The 23,567-nt window shown below is 38.7% G+C and overlaps 1 protein-coding gene across 1 annotated transcript in view; it reads left to right on the forward strand.

Annotated features, from left to right (window-relative positions):
- The window catches only part of CFAP47 (cilia and flagella associated protein 47), a 489,064-nt gene that overhangs the window by 90,326 nt on the left and 375,171 nt on the right, over nt 1-23,567 (forward strand). Inside the window, exons 23-25 of the mRNA XM_055121064.1 lie at nt 7,974-8,115; nt 14,724-14,818; nt 20,742-20,901. Of these exons, the coding sequence (XP_054977039.1) occupies nt 7,974-8,115; nt 14,724-14,818; nt 20,742-20,901 (397 nt within the window). The remainder of the gene's footprint in view (nt 1-7,973; nt 8,116-14,723; nt 14,819-20,741; nt 20,902-23,567) is intronic.

Here is a 23,567-nt window from a genome sequence, read left to right on the forward strand (position 1 = left end):
AACCCCTGTGCATCGCAGGGTATGACCCAAAAAGCAAAAACAAAACAAAACAAAACATTGTATTAAACTTGAAAATGTGAATCTATGTTATATGCACAAACCCTTAAAAAAAGTTAGAATCCTAAAAATAACAAATGCTATTAAAAACATGAAATGGAAAATATTGATTAATATTAGTACTCAAATATGGAAGAGTAGAAACCTCAGAATAAGAAATGAAGATTGAGACAAGTCAAAATACAGCTAGTTGCTGAAATTTTAGGGGAAATAAAATTAAGCAATGTGGTTTGACTTGTTTTTTAATTACTGAAATACAAAAGTGAGTAGTATTTATATGTGAAATATATCTTTATTCAATTTATTCTTTGACATCTGTGTGTTGGTTTCACTGCAGAAACAGATCATCATGGGAATGAGTTGCTTGCTCTGATTTGTCAAAATAAACGAAACATCCATGAAAATAAAACATGCTTCAATATTTTTAACTGCTTTTATAATTCTGGTCTTAGAACAGACTATTCACAAAAGATTTTGTGACAGGAGATGGAATTGACTGTGTTTTGCCAGTGGATTCTGGCATAGTTACTATAGATTAGATTGTTTATAAACAGAAATTTATTTCTTACTGTTGTGTGTGTGGGGGGGGAGGTGACAGTGGTCTGGGGAGAGTAAAGTGGAGCATCATGGTAGATAAGGGCCATCTTCTGGTCTTTGTCCTTACTGTGTCCTTACCATGAAGAAGTGATAGGAGGTTGCCCTGGTGTCTCTTCTAAGGCACTAAACCCAACCAGACAGCTCACCCTCCTAATTAAGCACCTCCGGAAAGGCCCACCTCCCAACATATTTGGAGTTAGAGCTTCAACATGAATTTTAGGGCATATTTAGATCAGAGTAGCCAGCTAATGCTGAAAAACAATAAATAAAACAAAATGAAATGAACAACCACCTGTGTGCTTTTGCTTCATTGTGTAACATATGATTGCAACTCTATACCCTTTTCTGATCATTTTTGTTTGTTTGGGGGCCATATGCAGTGGTGCTTAGGGCTTAATCTTGGTTCTGTGCTGAGGGATCACTCCTGGCAGGGTTCCTGGCAATTGCTTGAGGGACCATATCAGGTACCAGGGATTGAACCCGAGTCAGCCAAATGCAAGGCAAGCACCTTCCCCACTGTACTATATCTTCACCCCCCACCTTTCTACTATTTACTCCATTTATTTAAAACTTTTCAGACTTTCAGCAGGAGTTTCTAAGGATAGCACACCACTAACTACACATACCTCTGAAACCATCAATTTTATAGTTGTGATCTTGGGATAGGAGGCCCATTCATGGTACTGATATCCTGCCCTTTCCTTCATTGAAACAGTTTGCTGTTCTTTCCTTATTTCCCAGGGGTTACTCCTGGCTTTGCATTCAAGAATTATGCGTGGTGGTGCTTGGGGGACGACCATATGGGATGCAGGGGATCGAACCTGGGTCTGCCTTGTGCAAGGCAAACGCCCTACCCGCTCCAGCCCGATTTCTTATAAATTTTTGCTCTATGTTATTTGCACTTTGAATTTCAAAAATTGATGCTTTTGCATGGAGTCACATTCAAATTCTACCTCCTCCTGGTTCCTCAGTTTTTAGCTGAGGAGCTCATAAAAGGTAGAGCTAGTTAGAATTCAAAAGTTTAGGCCACATCAGCTTTCAAGTAAGACCTTGGAGTCATGCATCTAAAAGATGAGCTAATATCAGGTAGGAAGAATACTTAAGTTGTTTCATTTCATGTGAGACCTGATGTAGTCTTTCAGTTTTTATCAAAATAATTTCTTTCTTCTTTTTTTTTAAATCTCAAGAACCTTGAGATCACCAAATGATTTGTGTCTGTGAAGCTTCTGGAAACCTGATCGACCTCTCTTTTTATTAAGTATATAATTTACTGAGGAGGACTTTATGTAACAAAAAGTACTTACTGTAAAATCATGTTTTTCTCCTCCCAAGTAGTGCTCAGGGGACCCCGTGTCCACTCCCATCAGTGGTGGGGTCCTCCAGGCCTGCATTTGGCATTGCTTAGTGAATCATGTGGTGCTGGAGAATTGAACCTGAATTGGCTGCATGCAATGGTAACCTTATGCCCTCTACCATCTCTCTGATGCCTAAAATTAACAATTTCAAAGTATTGGCATTAGTGGTTTCACAGTAAAGTATAACCAACCGTTCCTTTGGTCTCATTTCTGAACATACCTGTCACTCCAGTCTGAAACTCTTTACTCATTAAGCAATTTCTCACCATCCTTTTCCACCAGCCCCTGGCAGCTACATGATATCATCTTTTCTTGCTTAGGATTAGAATTCCACTGTGCACCCAAGTTTCTTTATCCAGTCAGCCATTCTTGGACAATATTTACTTTTCAATCAGTGATACCTGCCAGTGTTGGGATCATTTGGCATATGCTATGCTAGGAATCAGACTCTGGACCTTGTATAAGCCACTCCATTTCATAAAAAATTATGCAATCTGTGTGAGTTTATATCTAGATTATTAAAATACAATTTTGTATTCTAATTTTTGAATAAGAAATTTGTATTCAAATGTAGAAAATAGTAAGCTCGAGTGTATCCCTTCCTCCCCCATTTCCCTCCCCTCAGTTCCTTTCTCTCTTTTCCTTCCCTTTCTTCCTTGCTTTTGTTCCCTTTCTGGCCTCATTTGATTACTTACTGCCTCCCTCTTTGCTTCTTTCCTGCTGTCTCCTATCTTGAACTTCAATAGTATGTTGAAAACAAAAATTGGCAAGAGCAGGTCTTGCCTTGTTTTTCTGGTCTTACAAGTAAAGCGATCAGTGTCTCAGTTATCATATTAGCTGTTAGTTTTACACCAGTATCCCGTATTATGTTGTTGTAGTTTTCTTCTATTTGTAGCTTTTTGGAGCAGTTTTTATAATAAAAGTACATTTAATCTTGTAAGGTACTTTTTCTTCATGAGTTGTGATGATCATTGGATTTGGCCTTTCATTCTGTAAAAGTGGTAACTACATTGATTTTTGATTTTGGGAACCATTTCTCCGTTCCAGGTATAATTTCCACTTAGTTATTATGTATAATGATTTATATAATGTAATGTGTTAATATTATTTTATTGAAGAGTTTTGTATCAGTATCGATATGTGTCATGGATATGTCTCTGTACTTATAGGATCTTTATCTTATTTTTTTGTATCAGGATGATGTGGTTTCATAGAACACACTTGTGTTTTGTTCTTTTCAATTTTATGTTCATTATATTTTTTTACCTTTTTTATTTGTGTGATATTCTTTCTAATTTCGCATTCTGATTTTTTTTTGTTGGTTCACCTAATTAGTATACATAAGAATGTGTCAATTTCAATTTTGTTTTTATCTTTTAGGGCATAAACCTTAACTTATTATTTTTTCTACTATTTTTCTATTCATTGTTTCATTTTCTCTGCTTTCTGTCTTCTTTCTGCGAGATTCAAATTTATTTTTGTCTGTTTTTCCAGTTTCTTGAGCTTAAAGTTAACTTTTAACCTAACAAGCTGTCATAACTGGGGTGGTTTAAATAAAATTGAAATTTATGTTTCATTTCCAGAGACTGGAAAGTCAAAGATCAACATACTTGCAAATTGAGTGTCTGCTGAGTACCTGCTTCCTAGTTCATTATTGGCAGTTTGCTCACTGTATCTCCTGTGGTTTAAGCAGAGGGGAAACTCTTGGTCTCTTTATAAGGGCAGTAAGCCTAACCCTTATGACCGTTTTCTTCCTGAGATCTCATCTAATGCCATCACACTGGGGATAACAGTTTTGATACATGGTTTTTAAAAGAGTAAAATTATTCCATCTATAGGGAGCTCTTCATTTTTAGTTTTACATTTACATCTACAAATTTCTCTTTTAGCATTTTTTATACTGCATCCTGCAAGTTTTACTGTTACTTAAAAATGTGCCTATATATACTTTCAAAATTCACTTAAATAAGAATTATTTAACTAATAGGCTTTTCCATGTAATTCCCACATAGTGATTTATTTTTCAGTTCCTTTACTGTTGATTTATATAGTTCATCCTGCTGTTAGCTGAAAGATATTTTATATGATGGTACTCTCCTTGAGTACCATTTATTGAGACTTGTTTTATGGCTTATCCTGTAGCATCGTCCTTTGACTCTTAAAATGCATATTCTGGGATAGAGAAAGGTTTAGGGAAACAGCACACGGATTAAGACAATTATTTGAATCTCACCAACTCCAGTTCAAATATCTGGCATTACATATTGTCCCCTGAGCATTGCCAGGGGTCATTTCTGAGCACAGAGCTAGGACTAGCCACTGAGCACTGTGGTTGGGTAGAGTGTTCTTTTGCAGGTTCTTTAGATCTCATTGGTCGGTAGCATTGTTCATGCCCTTCTTCATTGACTTCTCTAGTTGTTCTGGCCAGAGAATGAATTCACAAGGAAGTGACATACTGACATCTAATATTGCTGCTTGTTTTTCCCTTTATTTCTATTGAAATTTGCTCCATTTACTTAGTAGCTCTCAGGTTTTGTGATTATTATTAATGTTTATGTCAGTAGTTTTCAAGCATCTTGTTTTCAAGCATCTTATACTCACAGTCTAGCACCATGGATTTGTAGCTTCTGGGCATATCCGCTCTTTTGATGTTATATATTATATATTTATAATGTATTATATATTTGTCTTATGTAACCATTCTTTACAAGTCTATAATATTTGGTTCAATGTAGTCATTCTTGCTCTCTTTTAGTTACTGTTTACATGAAATACCTGTATCATTATTTCATTGTCAGTCCTTGCCTCTCTCCCTCTGTTTTTTGTTCTCTCCCTTTCTCCCTTTCTTCCTCCTCTTCTACCCCCTTTATTGTTTCTGAAGCCATAGAGGCTAGGGCTGCACACGTGGTTGTGGTCCTCACCAGAATTTGTGCACTTGGTTGCAGTGCTCACACAGTTGGTTCTGCACACTTTGGTGTGGTGCTTGCTGGAGGTTGTACACTGATGTGCGGTACTCACGGACACTTTAGTTAGGGTGCTTGCATGCATGGTTGCAGTGCTCATGGGGAAGTGGCACACTTGAAGTTTGCTCCCACACTTGGTTGGAGTCAGCCAGAGATCACACACTTCATGGTGGTGCTGGGGACACACTCAGATGTGGGGTGGTGACTGGGATTGAACTCTTGGCCTCATGCATGCAAGGCAGGTGCTCTGCCACTGAGTTCCCCCTCGTTCCAGCCCCTGTATGCCTTCAGGTTTGAAGCTCATCTCTTTTGAGAGTTTGGAGTTGAATCTTGGTTTTTGTTTTTGGTTTCTGTTTTAGGGGTCCAGTCCCGGCAGTACTAGGGGGCCAACAGGGCCACTTCTGGTTGTGCTTTGGAGGGGAGCAATATGCAATGTTGGGGATCAAACCCACGCCTGTCACATACAGATAGTGCTCAACTAAGTCAGTTGCATCCCATACTTAGCTTTTTATTTGTATTTTTAAGCCATTCATCCATTCATTTTAATAGTGAGGATTTTTTTCCCCTCTGGTTTTGGTTTTCCTCAGTGATGCTGGGGGTTCTCAAGGGCTAAACCCTGTGATTCCAGGGCTGAAAACCAGGGCCTTGTGTATGCCATGCAAGAACTCCAACCCTTTGAGTGATGTTCCCTGACCCCAGAAGTTGTAGAGTTTGATCCATTTAGATTTAAACTAGATGCTACAGCAGGTAAGGTGCTTGTCTTACCTGTTGTTTTGATTTGCATCTCCCTGATGATTAATGATAAAGAGCATTTTTATGTGCCTTTTGGATGTTCAGATCTCATCTTTGAGAAAGTTATGTACATTTATTCTCCACATTTTCTGGTGGGGTTGGATGTTCTTTTCTTGGAGAGTTCAATCAGTGCCTTGTATATTGTTGATATGAACCACTTATCAAAAGGGTATTGGGTGAATAACCTTCCCATTCTGTCTTTGTATCTTGGTCACTGTTTCTTTTGAGGTGCAGAAGCTTATTCATGTAATGTAGTCCCTCTGTTTATCTTTGTTTCCACTTGCTTGGTCAGTGGTGCTTCATCTTTGAAGATACCTTTAGCTTCAGTGTGTGGAGAGATTTGCCTACATTTTCTTCCATGAATGTTACGAATTTGGGTTTTGCCTACATTTTATTCCATGTATGTTATGAATTAGGGTCTGATGTTGAGGTCTTTAATCCATTTTTAATCTGAATATTGTTCATGGCATTCAATAGAGGTCTGAGTCCATACTTTTGCATGTAGCTATCCAGTTTTGCCAGCACCACGTGTTAAAGAGGCTTTCCTTGCTCCACTTCATATTTCTTCTTCCCTTATCAAAGATTAAGTGATCATATCTTTGAGGTTGTGTTTCAGGATATTCATTTCTAATCCATTGGTCTGCGGGTCTGTCCTTATTCCAATACCATGCAGTTTTAATTACTGTTGCTTTGTAGTAGAGTTTGAAGCTGGGGAAGATGATGCCTTCCATCTTCTTTTCCCCAAGGCTTGCTTTAGCTATTTGTTGTGGTTTATTATTTCATATGAATTTTAAGAGTGTTTGATCAATTTCTTTGATAAATGTCATGGGTGTCCTCATAGGGATCACACTGAATCTGTATAATACTTTGGGGGAGTATTGCATTTTGACAATGCTAATTCTCCCAATCTCTGAGCAGTGGATGTGTCTCTATTTCCTTATGTCTTCTCTTATTTCTTGAAGCAGCATTTTGTAGTTTTCTTTGCTAGAGTAGTATGGAGGTGAATCCCTCCAGTTCACGATCAGTAACCCCCCACCAGCTGACAGGGAGGACTCTGGAAAAGCTTGGTTGATTGTGGTCTCCTCTTTCTCCTTCATGGATATTACCTTTCACTTTGGTGCTTGTGTGACTTATGTGGGGCCTGTAGCACTAATTCAGGTCATATGTTTATTTACATTGGATTTGTACAGATTCTTGTATTCACCATTACTTTGGTGAGTTTGGAGAGTATTTTGACTGGAATGCGGTAGTGGACTATTGGCCTAATGTGGTTGAGGTAGCCAGGCTGCCCTCGTAAGAGTTCAGTAAAGGAGGCTGCGATATGGGTCCAGTGCGATATGAAAGGGGAAATTAATTAGCAAGTGTGTGAGCAGCCCTGGAAGCCATGCCCCCTGATGCTGGTATACCTGTGGGGGAGGGGCCCCATGTGGGCGCAGATCCTGTGTTACAGTTCTGAGTTCCACATCCAGCACACTTCTAAAGCCGCAGGTGTCCCCTCCCACCTAGGTGCTCATTTAGGCTTGCTGTCGCTGCTCTGCAAGCCACTGCTTTTATTTTTTAAAAACTATTTATTTATTTCAGTTTTTGTGTCACACCAGGCTATGCTGAAGGGTTATTCCTGGTCTGAACTCAGGATTCACTCCTAGAGGTGCTCGGGGGACCCTGTGGGATGCCACAGATCAAACCTGAGTCGACTATGTGCAAGGCAAATGACCTACCTGCTGTACTACTGCTCCAGCCCCTTATTTTCATTCTTTTGTATAAATCCAGAATTGGTCATGCTGACTAATATGATAGTTCTGGAAAAAATACTACTGCTAGTTGTCTTGCATGTGACTGACCTGGGTCGTATCCCCAGCACTTTATATGATTTCCTGGCAACAGCAGAGGTGATCCCTGAGTGCAGAGCCAGGAGTAAGCCCTGAGCACTCCTTCGTATGGCCTAAAACCCCTAAACAAAAACACAATACTCTTGCTAAGAGGGAGGTATATTCTTTGTGTTCTCATCTCCACCCCCACCTCTACCCTAACACAACCACAGTCACTTTTTGAGGTGAGGCCAACTGTAGCATTTTAGCTTAGCTTGTGTACATACACACAAAACACACACACTCAAAGTTTGTGTGCTTTAATTATATGCAGATAAAGAATACCTCAGATATGTTGTAGAAGTAATAGTCATAGGTATAATGCAATTTCTTTCTGTCAGGTGGCAGTGCACAAATTTCAACTTCACGTTCTAGTAAATAACTTCAATGCTTCAGAACTTTATTGCCAACATCTTTTGGAAAAGACTCCTTTAACTCTAAAGAAAAGACCACTTATTAAACCATTTTTCATTCAAGCTACAGGTATGTAACATGAAACATTTAATTGATATACATAAATCAAATATTTACAGTTAAGAAGCTAAAAGTTTAAGAAGCCAGAACATGGCACTTAGTTTTTAAATGGAAAAATTAGATGGTAATGTTACAATATTCTTTGTGTGTCATTTAAATTTTAAGTGTGTGAGGCTGAATTTTGGTAAACTGCATATTACCTCAGAAAAGTATTCCTAAGAAAATAGTATATAACTACAATAAAGGTCATTTTATTCTGTGAGCAGGGTTTTTTTTGTACTTTATATTTTACTACCGAGAGTATCCCGCCCGCATGGCAGAGCCTAGCAAGCTACCCATGGCTTATTCGATATGCCAACAACAATAACAACAATTGGCCTCATTCACCTGACACCGAAAGAGCCCCCAATAAGGCAGCATTAAGAAAGATGAGCAAAGAGAGGCTGAAAAAAATCTCGGGGACAAACTAGACTGCCAAAACGAAGAAAGAATAAAATGATTGTCTGCACTTTCAATGCACGTATGCTGGCATCAGAAGCATCCATCGAGGACCTGATGGTGCAAGTGCAGAAGATCAAGTACGACATCATTGGCCTGACCGAAATGAGAAGACATCAATCCCATCACGCCATTTTCGACACTGGAGAAGAATTGTTCCTCAGAACATGTGACAGCAGAGGCGTAGGTGGCGTTGGTGTCCTTGTCAACACAAACTTGGCCATGAGCATTGATTCATTCGAATGCCTAACAACCCGAATCAGATGGTTACACTTGAATAAATGTGGCTCATTTCCTGCAGTTTCTATCTTCGTCGTCTACGCACCAACTTCCAACTATGATGAAGAAGAAATTGAGATGTTCTATATGGAACTGGAGAAGTTCTATAAAGAAGAGCACACCATCTACAAGATCATTGTTGGTGATTTTAATGCCAATATAGGTCCAAGAAGGTCGCCCGAAGAACTCCACATTGGGACACATGACCTAAAATGGAACAATCAGGGTGAGAGACTGTCTGAATTTATCATGTCGATCAAGACCATCCATGGTAATTCACAGTTCCAGAAGGCCGAATCTAAACGCTGTACATGGGAGTCTCCCGGTGGACAGTTCCATAATGAAATTGACCAAATCATATTCAATCGAAGGTTTTGCCTGACTGATGTCGCTGTTGTCCCAAAATTCCAAAAGGGATCAGATCACCGTCTCCTTCCTGCGAAATTCAACTTCACAGAGCGGGGAGAAAAGTCTGCAAAATTTAAATCTAAGAAGACAACTCCCAGAATGACCACCAGCTGGGAGCTCTTTGGCACTATTGCAGTAACGTGGGAAGATGCTGTCCTTGACAACATTGATGAGGAATAGGATCGACTGGTTCAGCACCTCCATGACTGTGCGAAGAATGCCGAGAGTGAGAAAGCCACAAACAGACGCCTGTCTTCGGAAACTCACGAGTTCATTCGTCAACGTGGTTTGGTGCGAGCCTCAGGTAACCACAAGCTAATGTCCGAGCTCACAAAGCTGTGCAGAGATGCGATAAAAGAAGACCTCAAAGAGAGAAGAGCAGCAGTGTTGGCCAGTGCAGCAGAAGCCAGGAAAAGTATTCACAAAGCTCGCCTGTCCTTCGGCAACTACAAGACCAAGATGACTGCCCTCGGACATCCCAATGGATCTATCACATCCTCCAGAAAGGCAATGGAGAGGATTATTCACGACTTCTACTCGGATCTCTTTGACAGCCATGTCCACCTGCCCACATACCAAATTCCGAAGGATGGATATGTCGTTCCCAACATTCTCCCTTCTGAAATCCGACACTCCATTTTGTTGGTAAAGACGCATACAGCACCTGGTCCGGACAAGGTCAGACCCGAACACCTGAAGAATCTGCTGCCAGTACTCATGAATACACTGGCTTGGCTCTTTGCACGCTACCTGTCTGAATGCAAGGTTCTGCCTCAGTGGAAAACCAGTAGGACCATTCTGTTGTACAAGAAAGGAGACATCCACGACATCGGCAACTATCGCCAATCAGCCTGCTGTCTTCTACAAGTTGTTCACTCGCGTCATCCTGAATAGAATAGGCAGAACACTAGACAAAGAACAACCATGTGAGCAAGCTGTGTTCCGAAGGGGATTCAGGATGATTGACCGTATCCACACAGTGACCAAACTCATTGAAGTTTCGTGAGAGTTCAAGATGCCACTCTGTCTGACGTTCATCGACTTAAAGAAGCCCTTCGATTCTGTTGAGACTGAGGCAGTCATCGAAGCCCTAGCCAAACAGGGTGTTCAAACTCAGTATATTAAAATCCTCCGAGATTTGTATTGTGGATTCACCACCAGGATCTCACCATTCTACAGGGAAGTGATCATTGATGTAAAGAGAGGGGTGTGCGGCAGGGTGATACCATTTCACCGAAACTCTTCAGTGCCACCCTCGAGAACATCATGCAACAACTGGAATGAGAGTGAAGATAGACTGTCGGCAATTACACCACCTCCGCTTCACTGATAACATCTTTCTCATAACGCCAAACATTAACCAAATGGCACAAATGTTGGCCGACTTCGACCACGAGTGTGGAAAGGTCAGATTGCAGCTGAATCTCAACAAGACAATGTTCATGAAAAACGATCTGGTCCCTGAAGCTCCATTTGCTCTCAATGGAACGAACATCTCCGAATGCAGCAGCTATTTGTGCCTGGGTTGAGAAATCACATGAGGAATGACTTGGCGACAGAACTGCACAGGAGGAAGCGAGCAGCGTGGAATGCCTTCAAGGGCATCGAAGAAGTGGTTAAGAGAATGAAGAACCTCCTACTCCGGGCACGTCTTTTTGATTCCACCGTTCTTCCTACACTAACATGTTCCTCAGAGACCAGGGCCCTACACAAACAGGATGAGAACGCTATTCGGATATCCCAAAGAGGAATTGAAAGAGCTATGCTAGGAGTATCACGTCTCACTTAAGTGAGAAAAGGAACCCAGACCTTTTGGATTCCTTTGAATGACCTCCATCAATGGTCAAGAATCAGGGATGCTGTCTTGTTTGCCAAGGTATCAAAAATCAGATGGGCCGGTCGTGTAATGCGATTCAGAGATGGCCGCTGGACTAGAGCTGTTACTGACTGGATTCCATGGGACATCAGAAAACTTCGTGGCCGCCCACCAACTAGATGGTCAGATTTCTTCGTCAGATCCCTGAATGAAGGATTTGAGGCTCTTCCTGTTCCTGGAGTGAGCAGATATCATTGGGCTGCACTGGCATGTGACAGGGACAAATGGAGACGTTACTGGCGCCCGCTCGAGCAAATCGAAGATCAGCGGCTCAACAAGTGATACAAGTGGTCTATAATGATGTTAAGGTTGGGCCCTGGGGATGGTGCAATAGTCTGGGTGCATGCCTGGCATGTACTGGATGTGAGTTGGATGCTTGGCACCACATGCCCCCAACCTCCACCTCCCCCCTTTGGAAAGCACCTCTGGTGGCTCCCAATACCATCATGAGACATCTGGCCAGGTTAACTGAGAATCACTGAGAATGGTCCCTGGGTTCTTTGAGGACTGATTTTCAGAACACCCCCCAAATGTGTTAATGTTTATGCTTTAGACATACCAGGTTATTGCATCACATTCTCCACTTCTGTTTCTAGCTTCCTTCTCATCTGCCCCTCCTCGCTCCTTCAGATTCTCTCCTCACCTCTCCACCTTCCCCCTCCTTGGTAAACTCTGTTCTGTTGTCAGAGACTAAGGGTTCCACTGGTCATTGTCATTTTTCTGATTGGTTCATTTAAATTCCACATATGGGTGAGATGGTTGGTATTTGACTTTCTTCTTTGATTGATTTTGCTTAATACAACACTCCCTTGTTATAGCCAAACTGAGGCAAAATTCAAGCTTTCGTCATTTAGCTGAGTAGTATCTCAATGTGTGTGTGTGCACGCACACATGTGTATAGGCAACTTTTTAAATAATTTAAATCAAAATATAATTTAATAGTGCTTTGAATATAAATTCAAATAATGAAAATGTTATTTGTAAACATTTTCTCTCCTGAAGAGCTACAGACGCACTAAATAAACATTTAGAAAGAAAATTTTCTAAAAACTAAATTCTTAATTATTTAGCTACTGATTTTCTCCAAACAGTGAAGTATAGCTAGTATGTTCCACAAGGCATATTTAACAACCTTTGGCATTTCCTCATGTATACTTGGGCATTCATCATAATAAAGGTGTACATTTTTTATGGTTGTGATATTGTTTTAGCTAATAATACAACAATGATCAGTTAATTAAATTTTGCACCTAGTAAAAGAAGTCTCATTAAAGTAGCATAATAAGAAAGAGATTTATTTCATTCTTCTTTAAAGAATTAGAAAGTTTACTGTTAAGAATCATACATGGAGAAAGTATCATGTTGAGTGAAATGTGTCAGAAAGAAAGAGACAAACATAGAAAGATGGCACTCATATGTGGAATATAAAGTAGCAGAACGGTACACTAACACCCAAGAGTAGTAGATATAAGAACCAGGAGGTCTGTCCCACAGCTTGGAAACTGGACTCACACGCTGGGGAAAAAAGGCAGCAGAGACAGAGAAGGGAACACCTAGTAGAGAATGCTGGGAGGACCCACTCGGGCTGAAAGCTGCTTACCAAAAGTAGACTATAGACCGAACATAATGGCCACTCAATACCTTTATTGCAAACTACAACATCCAACAGGAGAGAACAAAAGGGAATTCCCTGCCACAGAGGCAGGATGGGGTGGTGGGGGTTGGGATGAGGTTGGTGGGAGGGATACTGGTATCATTGGTGGAGGAGATTGGGCACTGGTGGAGGGATGTAAACTAAATACAAACATGAAAGTTCATAAGTTTGTAACTGTACCCCACGGTGATTCACTGATAAAAATTAAAAAAGAATCATACATGGAGTTAAAGCTTCTCCCTTATTTTATTTTATTTTAATTTCAATTTTTATTTATTTTTTTAATTGAATCACCATGTGGAAAATTACAATGCTTTCAGGCTTAAGTCTCAGTTATACAATGCTGAAACAACCCGCCCTTCACCAGTGCATGTATTCCACCTCCAAAAAAAAACCCCCAGTATATCTCCCATCCCCCCACCCACCCACCCCTGCCTGTGTAACTGATAAATTTCACTTTATCTTCTCTTTACTTTGGTTACATTCAATATTTCAACAAAAAACTCACTATTATTGTTAGGAGTTCCCCACTAGAGTCAGACTTGCTGTGAAGAGATATGAGGTTTTGGATTTCTGTATTTTAGCAACTAAGTCCAGGAAAATTTCTTCCAGAAACTGGATCATTGCAAGCTTGTATCTCTCATTAGTGGTCCTCATAATATGGCGGTCGCCACGCCCTCCCCCGCAAGAAAAGGCAAGAGAGAAAAACCTTTTCCCTCCTGGGCAGGCATGGGGCCGCGGCTTAGTTCTCATAGTTTTCAATCTGGAGACATTCTGCAAGGAGCTGCCAGTACTAAAAGTAGTTTAGCTGGCCTCTGGAATCATGCTCATGCAGCTAAAGTGAGGCCTAACATGTGTGGCCGCTGGGATCACATCTTGGCGGAGAGCGGGGCCGGTACTGCCCTTATTTTATTTTTAGAGAAAGAAAAAAAAACATTCTCTATTTTTTTTCTAAATTGGGTACATTTTATAGAATATAACAAAACACATTTATCTGTTTTAATGTTTCATCGCTAATGGGCATTGGGAAATGCGTAAAACATCTTGAATGTGAATATTCAGAGCATTAGTATTTTCATATCCCCCACTTTTATTATTTACTTTATTTTGCTTTTGTTTGGGGGCCACACCTGATGGTGCTGAGGGCTTATTCCTGGCTCTGTGATCAGGATAACTCCTGGTGGGGTTCAGGGGACATGTGGCATGCCGGAGATTGAACCCAAATTGGCTGCATACAAAACAAGTGCTTCACCATTGTACTATCTCTCCCACCCGTTTTGGTTAGATTAGCTTTTTTCCATAGTTGGGATATTACTACTATTGCCTATGTAAAAATGGAAAATGTTCATTTTTAAAAAAGTAGAAATTTCTATAGAATATTATGGATCCTTATTTATTATATAAACAAGCTGTTGTAGAATATTTTAGTATCTCTTATAGATTAGCAAAATCCTAAGCATTTATATTGTTTTTCCTTCTTTCTGTGTGGTGTTGAAATGAATATTTGTGTGTAAATTCTTTTCCCTAGGAATTTTTTGAATATGAAATTCTCTGAGTTACATTTCCTCTGAACTTATTTCTTGTCAAATCTTGATGCATATTACAAAAGGCCTTTGGTAGAGTTGTGCTATTCTAGCCCTCCTTCATTGCAAACTGTAACCAGCATTGAAAATTACATAAATTGACCTTACATGTGGTTAATAGTGGATCAGTTTTCATTTCTTTGCTCATTAAGAGTAAGCTTTTTGTCTTTGCTATAATATGTATTCTGAAAATTTTCTGTTCTCTTTGGGAACATAAAAATGGAACAATTATATTTTTATTGAATCATATTACAAGCAGAATTATTAATGAGTTTATATTTATTATTATTTTACCAGTATATTTACCTTTCTTTGATAGCATTACAGGCACCATTGACATTTTCCAAAAGTGTTATTGTGTTTGAAATTCCACTACATGATTTGGAATCTGAAAATAATTCCAAGAGATCTGAGGTATGTATGTATAGAGAAGTGATACAATTTATAACTTTAAAAATTGTAGTGTTCAATTCATTGAATTGAGTAATCTGAAGCATGTTTTATAAGAACACTTTCAGTAATAGAGAACTTGCACATATATAGAGTTATATGATGTTCTCAGAAATAATTGTCACAATATATGAATACATGTAAAACTCCTTATACATGCATATATTTAATAGGAATATTAAAATATTTAAATATTAAATTGAAGCTATTAAATCATATTTTAGTGAAATTATGGTTAAATTATGTGAAATATATTCCATAAGGTAAGGAGAGGTGGGAAGAGTCAATAATAAAATTTGAAAAACTCTAGGTATATACGAAAGTGATTTCTATTAATAGCTACTCTTTACTTGCTAGATATCTCAGCCTCCCTTCTTATTATGATTCCCTCCAGGAAGAAAAGAGGAGACATGCATAACAATGAATCTCATGCATACTTTGTTTAAATCTGGTTTTCTTGTGCCTCTTTTTTGGTCTTAAATATTGCTTTCCCTTCAGTTTTGAACCTCTGTGGCTTTGAAGAAAAATTAGATGGAGTAAATATTTAACTTTGTTAACATGAAATAATGAGTGCCATGTGAAATTTTTGTCAGTGAACAACAAGGATTTTCTTCTGAAATTGAAATGTGACTTTCAAGTATAAGGGGTCATTAAGATTTATAAGACTAATATGATTTCAAGGATGCAGAAAACCTTGTATGTGGGACCGCAAAGTTCATTTTAGTAGACTGAATTGGATTGAGCTACCGAGAAAAGCAGTCTCTTCATGAATGAAAGATTATTTAAAATAGAAATTTGATTCAATTAATATGATAAAAAATAATCTAGATAACATGTACCTTCCGTGTTAAGTGACAAGGGAGTCACATTGACTCAATACAGAAGGAAATGTGATTTTAATACATTATGTGAATTTTAATGACATTTATAGTCATAAAAATACGTAATACAGATCTGTCGTACTGTATTTATGGAAGAAAATTCAAATATGATCTGTATCATGTTATATGACATGGCATATATATGATATTTATCAATCATATGTATGTAAGTTGAGGCTGATGGAAATTTTGAGATAATTTGATAGAAAAGAAAGGATATAAATTGTTTAATAATATAATTATCCCAATTTGGAGAATGAAATGGAAATTTAGCAAGTGACCCAAATTCTTATCTTTATAGTAGACAGTCAAGGGACAATATCTGAGTCTGATAAATCATAGCTATGTGGCAGTTAGAATAGTGGCTCTCTGATTTGTTCATAATTTGTGGAATTTTTAATACACTGCCTTATATTGTAGTTGATACTTTGCTGATATAAAATATCATTAAGATTATGGATTCCGAGCTACAGAGATATCTCAGTGGTAGACATACATGCTTTATATGCTGGGGGCTTTTTTTTTTCTTTTTGGGTCACACCTGGCGATGCACAGGATTTACTCCTGGCTCTGCACTCAGGAATTACTCCTGGCGGTGCTCAGCGGAGCATATGGGATGCTGGGATTTGAACCTGGGTCGGCCGCGTGCAAGGCAAATACCCTACCCACTGTGCTATCACTCCAGCCCCGCTGGGGGCTTTTTTGATCCTCAGCATCACATGGTCCCCTGAGCACCACCAGGAGTGACCCCTGAACACCTAGCTGCACTGCCAGATGTGGTCCATAAACAAAACAAGTGAAGAATGAAGAAAAGATTGCTGTGCAAGAGAGATTACAGATTACTTAGGTGTTCCCAATCTAATCACATGAGCGGCTAAAAATAGCAACCCTGGCTTGACTGTGGTTATAGGAAGTGTGCTGACAGAGAATCAGAGAGATGCAGACTTCTGGCTTGTGAAGCCAATGGAGGCTTAAGCCAAAGACTGTGTTCAATGTTCATCTTGCAGATGTCAGTGGCAAGGAAGCAGATTCTTCCCCGGATATAATATCAAGCATTATATCTCCTTCTGGCATCTTACTCTTAGTCTAGTGATAGTCATATGGAAATTCTCATTTGGAAGACTAATATTCTAAATTTGTAGGTTTTGGGCTTTATTTGGGTGGCCACACCTGGGGGTGCTTAGGGCATTCTTCAGGCTCTGTACTCAGGGATCACACATGGTGACACCGCATATGGATCACACCATATGTGGTGCCAGGGATTGAACACAGGCTTGCAAAGCAAACGTCCTACCTGCTATACTATATATAGCCCTGGCCCCAAACTTGTGGGGGTTTTGGTTTGTTTACTTTGCTTGGGGACTACACCTGGCAATGTTCAGAGGTTACTCCTGGCTCTGCACTTAGGAATCACTCCTGGCAGTGTTCACGTGACTACATTGGATGCTGGGGATTGAATTTGGGTCAGCAGTGTGCAAGGCAGGTGCCCTATCTTCTGTACTATCACTTCAGCCCTAAATTTGTGTTGTTTTAAACCCTCAGTTTGTGGTAATTTGTTGATAGCTATGTAAGTACTAAGTGAGCCTCAATTTAGGATGAGGCTGTAACTATTAGTGAAAATCCAATTGAGAATTGGATAAATTTGGTTATATCTGGGATGCAGGACTGTTGATGAGGAATTAATTGAATGGGACAGCTTATTTTTATAAGCATTTAAGCATATTTAAGCTATGTACACATTATTTTTATGAAATTTTAAAGAAAACACAGTTGTTGTGCACAACTAAACACAACTCCTGTAGACACTGTCAGTTCTATTCTTAGGATAGAATATAGAAATTGGATACCATTTTAGAGATATAATGCCATTTTGTCATTTTCAGAATGAAAAGAAATTGTTGTTCTCAAAGCTTACATGATTTGGTGCCCACTTTCTGTATTAAAGAATGTTATTTTCTTTTTTCTTTCTCTCATTTTTTTTTCCTTTTTCAGTCACACCCGGGCGATACACAGGGGTTACTTCTGGCTCCGCACTCAGGAATTACCTCTGGCGGTGCTCAGGGGACCTTATAGGATGCTGGGAATTGAACCCCGGTCAACCATGTGTAAGGCAAACGCCCTACCGCTGTGCTATTGCTCCAGCCCCAGAATGTTATTTCCTTATTATACTTTTTACAAATATTAGACCATTTTTGGTTTACACAGATATTATAGCCAAAGAGAGGTTTGGAGCCTTTGGGAGTATAAGTGGCTCATTTGGAAAGGCTAAATTATTTAAATTTGTTGTTCTTTAGAAAGAAAATTACATCATTTTGTATGGTAACAGTTGCATTACTCATGCTATACTCTTCTTATTCTGAAAGAGTAAAGATGATAAGATATCTGGTTTTAATAGTATGTTCCTCTTAAAAGTTGAGTCTACACATAAGTAATGCAAGTAATGAGTCTACACACAAGTAATGAGTTCCCATCATTACTCAAACATGGCAAAGTGTATATGTCTTTATGCGTTGTTTTATATTACTTTGTGTATTGTTTCACATCACATTAGTTTGTGTATTGTTCACATTACATTTCTGGATACTAACATCTTATAAACCATAGAATGTTGATTCAAAGTGAGAAATTCCCATTGGCATAATATCATTAAACACTTTCCACTAATTACTTTCTATGAATTTCTATTTCTTTCTCTGTTATTTTTGTTTGTGCTTTGTTTTTTACTAAAATTCTTTTCACTGTTCTAGGGTTCATACAGAATACCACCATACTTTGAATTTAGTCTCCTCTAGCTTATTTAAGTCTCATCATTTTGCTTAATATTTTTTCCATAACAATTTATTTCTGTTTTTATTTCTTAGCAAGAAAACATTGGGTTGTAATTTTCCATATTTTTAAGGGTATATTTTTTTTCCCACAGAAACCTTTCAACAGTTATCAAGATCCTTCCACCAAAGTCCCCCTTTACAGTTCGATTCCTCCTTCCTTAACTTCTTAACCCTAATAAGAAGGTCAAGAGTAATTAAAACAGAATAAAGAATAAGACCTAATAGAACTTAATAAAACAGAACTGGTATATAAAAAGCATTAAAATTCCATGTAATTATTTTTAGGAATGAGTTGCCAATTTTAGCTTACATTTATGGGGTCAATTCCCATCTGTTGGTGGAAGTTTTTAAATTATTTTTTCTATAAGAATAGTTATTTTATTCTTTTAATGTAGCTGCATATATGCACATATATTTACTTTCTTCATCCATTGTAATTTAATGTATTATTTGGCTGCTAAAATTGTTAAAGCTTTGACCGCTAAGAGTTCTAAATTTGGCCTTTGTTCTAAAATTGAGTTCTAAAAAGAATTCTGAAATTGACCTTTGACATTTTTCCATTATTGGGGCTGGAGCGATAGCACAGATGTTGAGCGTTGGCCTTTCATGAGGCCGACCCGAGTTCGATTCCTCCGCCCCTCTCCGAGAGCCCGGCAAGCTACCGAGAGTATCGAGCCCACGTGGCAGAGCCTGGCAAGCTACCAGTGCGTATTGGATATGCCAAAAACAATAACAATAGGTCTCTCAATGAGAGACGTTACTGGTGCCCGCTGGAACAAATCGATGAGTAACGGCATGACAGTGACAGTGACAGTGACAGTGGTTTTTAAGTATTAACTTTCTTCCTGATATTACAAAATGGTTAAGGCTTATATTTTATTTTACTTGTTCAGCCCTACAATCAAAATTTTCTTCAAGAGATACCAGTATTTTATATGAGAGATGGGGATTTACAAACCCTAATCTGTGCCATATTAGTGCTAGATGCTACGAGACTGTCACACATTCTGTTCATTAAGGGAATATTTTTATGTACACTAACCCTGGATTCATATATGTGTAATTCACATATATCTGTCGATAATGTTCAGACCAATATGTTGACCCTAATTGAAGACCACAAGGTTCATTTATATCTGTGCCCATTTTTAATTATTTTATCTCAAAATGAGGAATTTCTTTTGTTATTCATTCACTTCCACACATGATGGTTTTGAAAAAGGTGTAGACAAATTTACCAATTAGGGTCATACAGAACAGTTGCATTACATGAACCCTTTGCAGACAGAATCTGCAACTCCTCCAGTAACACTTAGCAATATTTATTTTCAGCCACAACTTTACTATTTGCAAAATTACAGGTAATTTAATTATGTAATACAGTTATTTGGGTCTGACATCTTTCACCTAACAAGATATTAGATATTCATTTATGGTTTAATACTTGTATTTATTACTGAATTTTATTCCATTGCAAGACTGTACCCCATTTATCTGTTCATTAGTGTAAGGCAATTTTATCTTTTCTTCCAGTGTTTAATTATTATAAGCATTCATATCTACATTTTTATGTGAATACAAATGCTCAGTTACTAAAATTACTTAAATAATACTTAAGTTAGTATTTGAGAGTAGGATTGCTGAGTTTAATGATAGGTACATTTAACATTATAATGAACCAAATTGTCTTCAGAGTGACTAACATTTTGCATTCTCACCATCAAAGAATATTCTAATTACTTTATATCCTTACTAAGCTAGTGCACCTCTTTTGATACTGTGTTTTTGACCCCAGTCTATTTTCTGCTTATGTCTCATTGTGGATCATGAAAATACTTACATGTCCCCTTGATTTCCCATTTGATAAGCAGCCCATCTATCACTCAGTGTGCTGCTGTTCTGGTCCCTTGGTGCTTGGAGACACAGAAGCCACCTGATGGTGTTTGTAGGCCTTCAGGGCTTCATTTGGTGATGCGTGGGGTAAAGGGCATGTGATGCTGAGCATCAAATTAGTGGACCCTTAACCTTTGTACTAGCTCCCCTGCCTCTAAGTACCGATTTTAATCACCTGACTTTGTATATAGGCCTGTCGAGTAACTAGCATAATATAAACTAAGCTTTATATCATATATCATGATTTTTAAAAATATCCTTTTTTGTGTGTATGTGTGTGAACAGGATCTTGTCATAAATAATGTATCAAAGAAAACTGTGCAGTGGACTTTTAGTAAGAGTCAAACTAGCAATCTTTTCATGGATCCTGTGTTCAAGTTTAGTAAAGTGAATGGAGTTCTGCTTCCAGGGGAAGAGTGTAAAGTCACCATAGATTTTCAGCCAAGTAAGTACTTGTCTCACTATACTCCTAGCTGATATTTCAGTTTAACTCGCACAGTACTTTACTATATGTGACGAGATTCAATTATTTGTTATATGTTCTCAGAACACTTCTGGGAAATTCCTTAGCAGCATTTTGTGGTAAACATCCCTAAAAATAGTTCCAGATACTTCTTATAGTATTTGTGCCCTATGTAGACCTCTCTCACACCAAATAGAATAGATGTAATCAGGGAATATTATGGACGTGATGGTGTGCCACTTCCAAAGGTAAGTTAAAAAAAATTAACATCTGTATAGCTTTCTTCGCAGGAAGCTAGCTACTCTCAATGTGTCAGTATTTTCAGTTTTCTTCTATTTTTTAATGGTAGCAACTTTATTATATTTTTATAATACTTTCAAAACAGCATTATTGGGACTGGAGTACCACAGTTAGAGCTTTTGCCTTACATGCTGCTGACATGGGTTTGATCCTTGGTACCCTATGATCTCTCCCCTGAGCTTGCTAGGAGAGATTCCTGAATGCAGAACTAGCAGTAGGACCACCGGGTATGCCTCCCTCTTCCAGAAAAAAAAAAAAAACCCAAACAAACAAAACCCAACAACCCGGAACCAAAAAAGATTTTTGGAGCCAGAGCAATAGTCTAGTACTTGCCTTGCATGTGACTAAACCAAGTTTGATCCCCAGCATTTCTGATTGTCCCCCAAGCATCACTGGTACTAATTTCTAAGTGCAGAGCCAGGAGTAATCTCTGAGTGTCGCTGGTGTGTGACCCCCACCACCAAAGAAATGATTAGCACTATGCTAATAACTCTATTAAATATCCATTATAGAATTTCTTGGCAATTTGCACATTCTTTTTTTCTAAATAAACATGTATATGACACATATATACACACATATATTTATTTGCTTATCCTTTTCAAAGATTGCATGATTATTTTTAGTAACCAAGGCTTATTTTATATTCATCATTGTTGTAAATATAATTCTTTCTTTTCTTTTTAAAAGTTAACTATCAATATTAAAGAATATAATCATATTTTTGTCTGCCATTTGGATATCGTATTCAACTGCACTGATCAAATCTGGTTTTTCAAATGTGCATTATTTTCTACATAAGTACTTTATATAATCTAAAATCATGGTGATTCATAATTTGTCTCTTCTTTTACTACATTTTTATCTTTTCTCTTCCTCGTCTCTCTCCTAAATCTGTTCGTGAGTGTACTGCATTACAGTTGTCACTGCCATTTCTGCATCTGTTTTTACTGCAATGTCTATTGTGAAAAATGCTCTTGTTCCAGTAGTTTTGCTTTGTGTATTTGGGTGTCGTGACAAGTTTGTCTAATGATGTTTTGTGGGAAGTCAAGGGGGTTACACAAGTAGTGATCAGGAGATCCAGGAGCCTTTCCTGGAGACTCTTTTTTTTTTTTTTTGAAAGTTGAAAACTTTACTGAGAAATAGAGGATAAAAGGAAATGCTCCCTAAGTGAGGAGTGTAAAATATTACAAAGACACACACGCGAGTGGAAGGGTGCAATGATGTGATGTGTGTTGTGTTGTCCGCGGGCTTTCAGAGCAGCTCGCATGCTGCTCGTGTTCAGTGCTCTCAAGCGGCTGTGTATGGACTGGATCAGGATGGCTCCTCCTTGTGCTCTGCTTCTGTGTGTGCCGATGGACTCTCTTCTGTCTGTCTCTGTATCTTTGTCTCTGTCTCTGTAGTCTCTCCTCTGGTCTCTTCTGACCTGTCTCTGTCTCTGCTTCTGTGTCTTCTCTCTTGCTTCTTTGTCTTCTCCTGTGTCTTCTCTGCTGCTTCTGTCTTGCGTCTGTCTTTCTGTGTCTTGCCTATGTCTTCTCCTTGCTGTGTCTTCTGTCTGTGTCCTGCTGTCTCTGTCTGTGTCCTGCTGCCTCTTCTTCTGTCTCTGCTGTTTCCGTCTCTTTCCTCACAGTCTTACTTTATATAGCAATCACATAGGGTGGTGACACAAAGGTGCGTTGACATTAACAAATCAACAAAGAGGGGTAAGACCACTCCTCCAGGAGATTAACAAAAATCTCATCTAAGGAGATTACTCCAGATTACTAGGAGACCTGCTCAAGGGTGGGGTCCAAACAAGGGTGTGTCCCTTTCTTCCTTCCCCAGCTAGTAATCCACTTAAATAGTTGTAGTAAATCTACTTCAAATATTTCTAGCAATGTCATTCTGTATAAGCACAGTAAGAGATATATCAGACTTAAAGTTTGGTTCTTCCTGTGGATATTCACTATATATTCCAGACCACAGTCCTCAGACCAGGTTAGTCTTCCTAACCCCAGCAGGGTCCTAGTCTCATCGTTACTTTTTGATCATGACCACATTTGTCTATAACCATGTTCTCAACTTATAGTTGAGTATTGTGGCGCTTTGGCCTGGCCCATTTCAATGCCAGGGTAGCTCACAGCTTGCCCTGGGTCCATTTTGTTCCTCGTTGGGACCCTGCTTTTTGGGTGCTAGGAACTAAGGGCAACTGAATTGAGAAAGCAGATGCCTGGGAGTAAATATTATTGGAGTCAATCAGCTCCCAAATTACAAAGCATTAACTGTCTTCCTGTGTCCATACAGAAAGGCCATTGCTCTAAGGTAAACTAAGTTCCCTGTGGCAAGGCTGAAAGGACAAACCCAATGTT

The sequence above is a fragment of the Sorex araneus genome, chromosome X (genome assembly GCF_027595985.1).
Source record: "Sorex araneus isolate mSorAra2 chromosome X, mSorAra2.pri, whole genome shotgun sequence".
NCBI classification, from domain to species: Eukaryota; Metazoa; Chordata; class Mammalia; order Eulipotyphla; family Soricidae; genus Sorex; species Sorex araneus.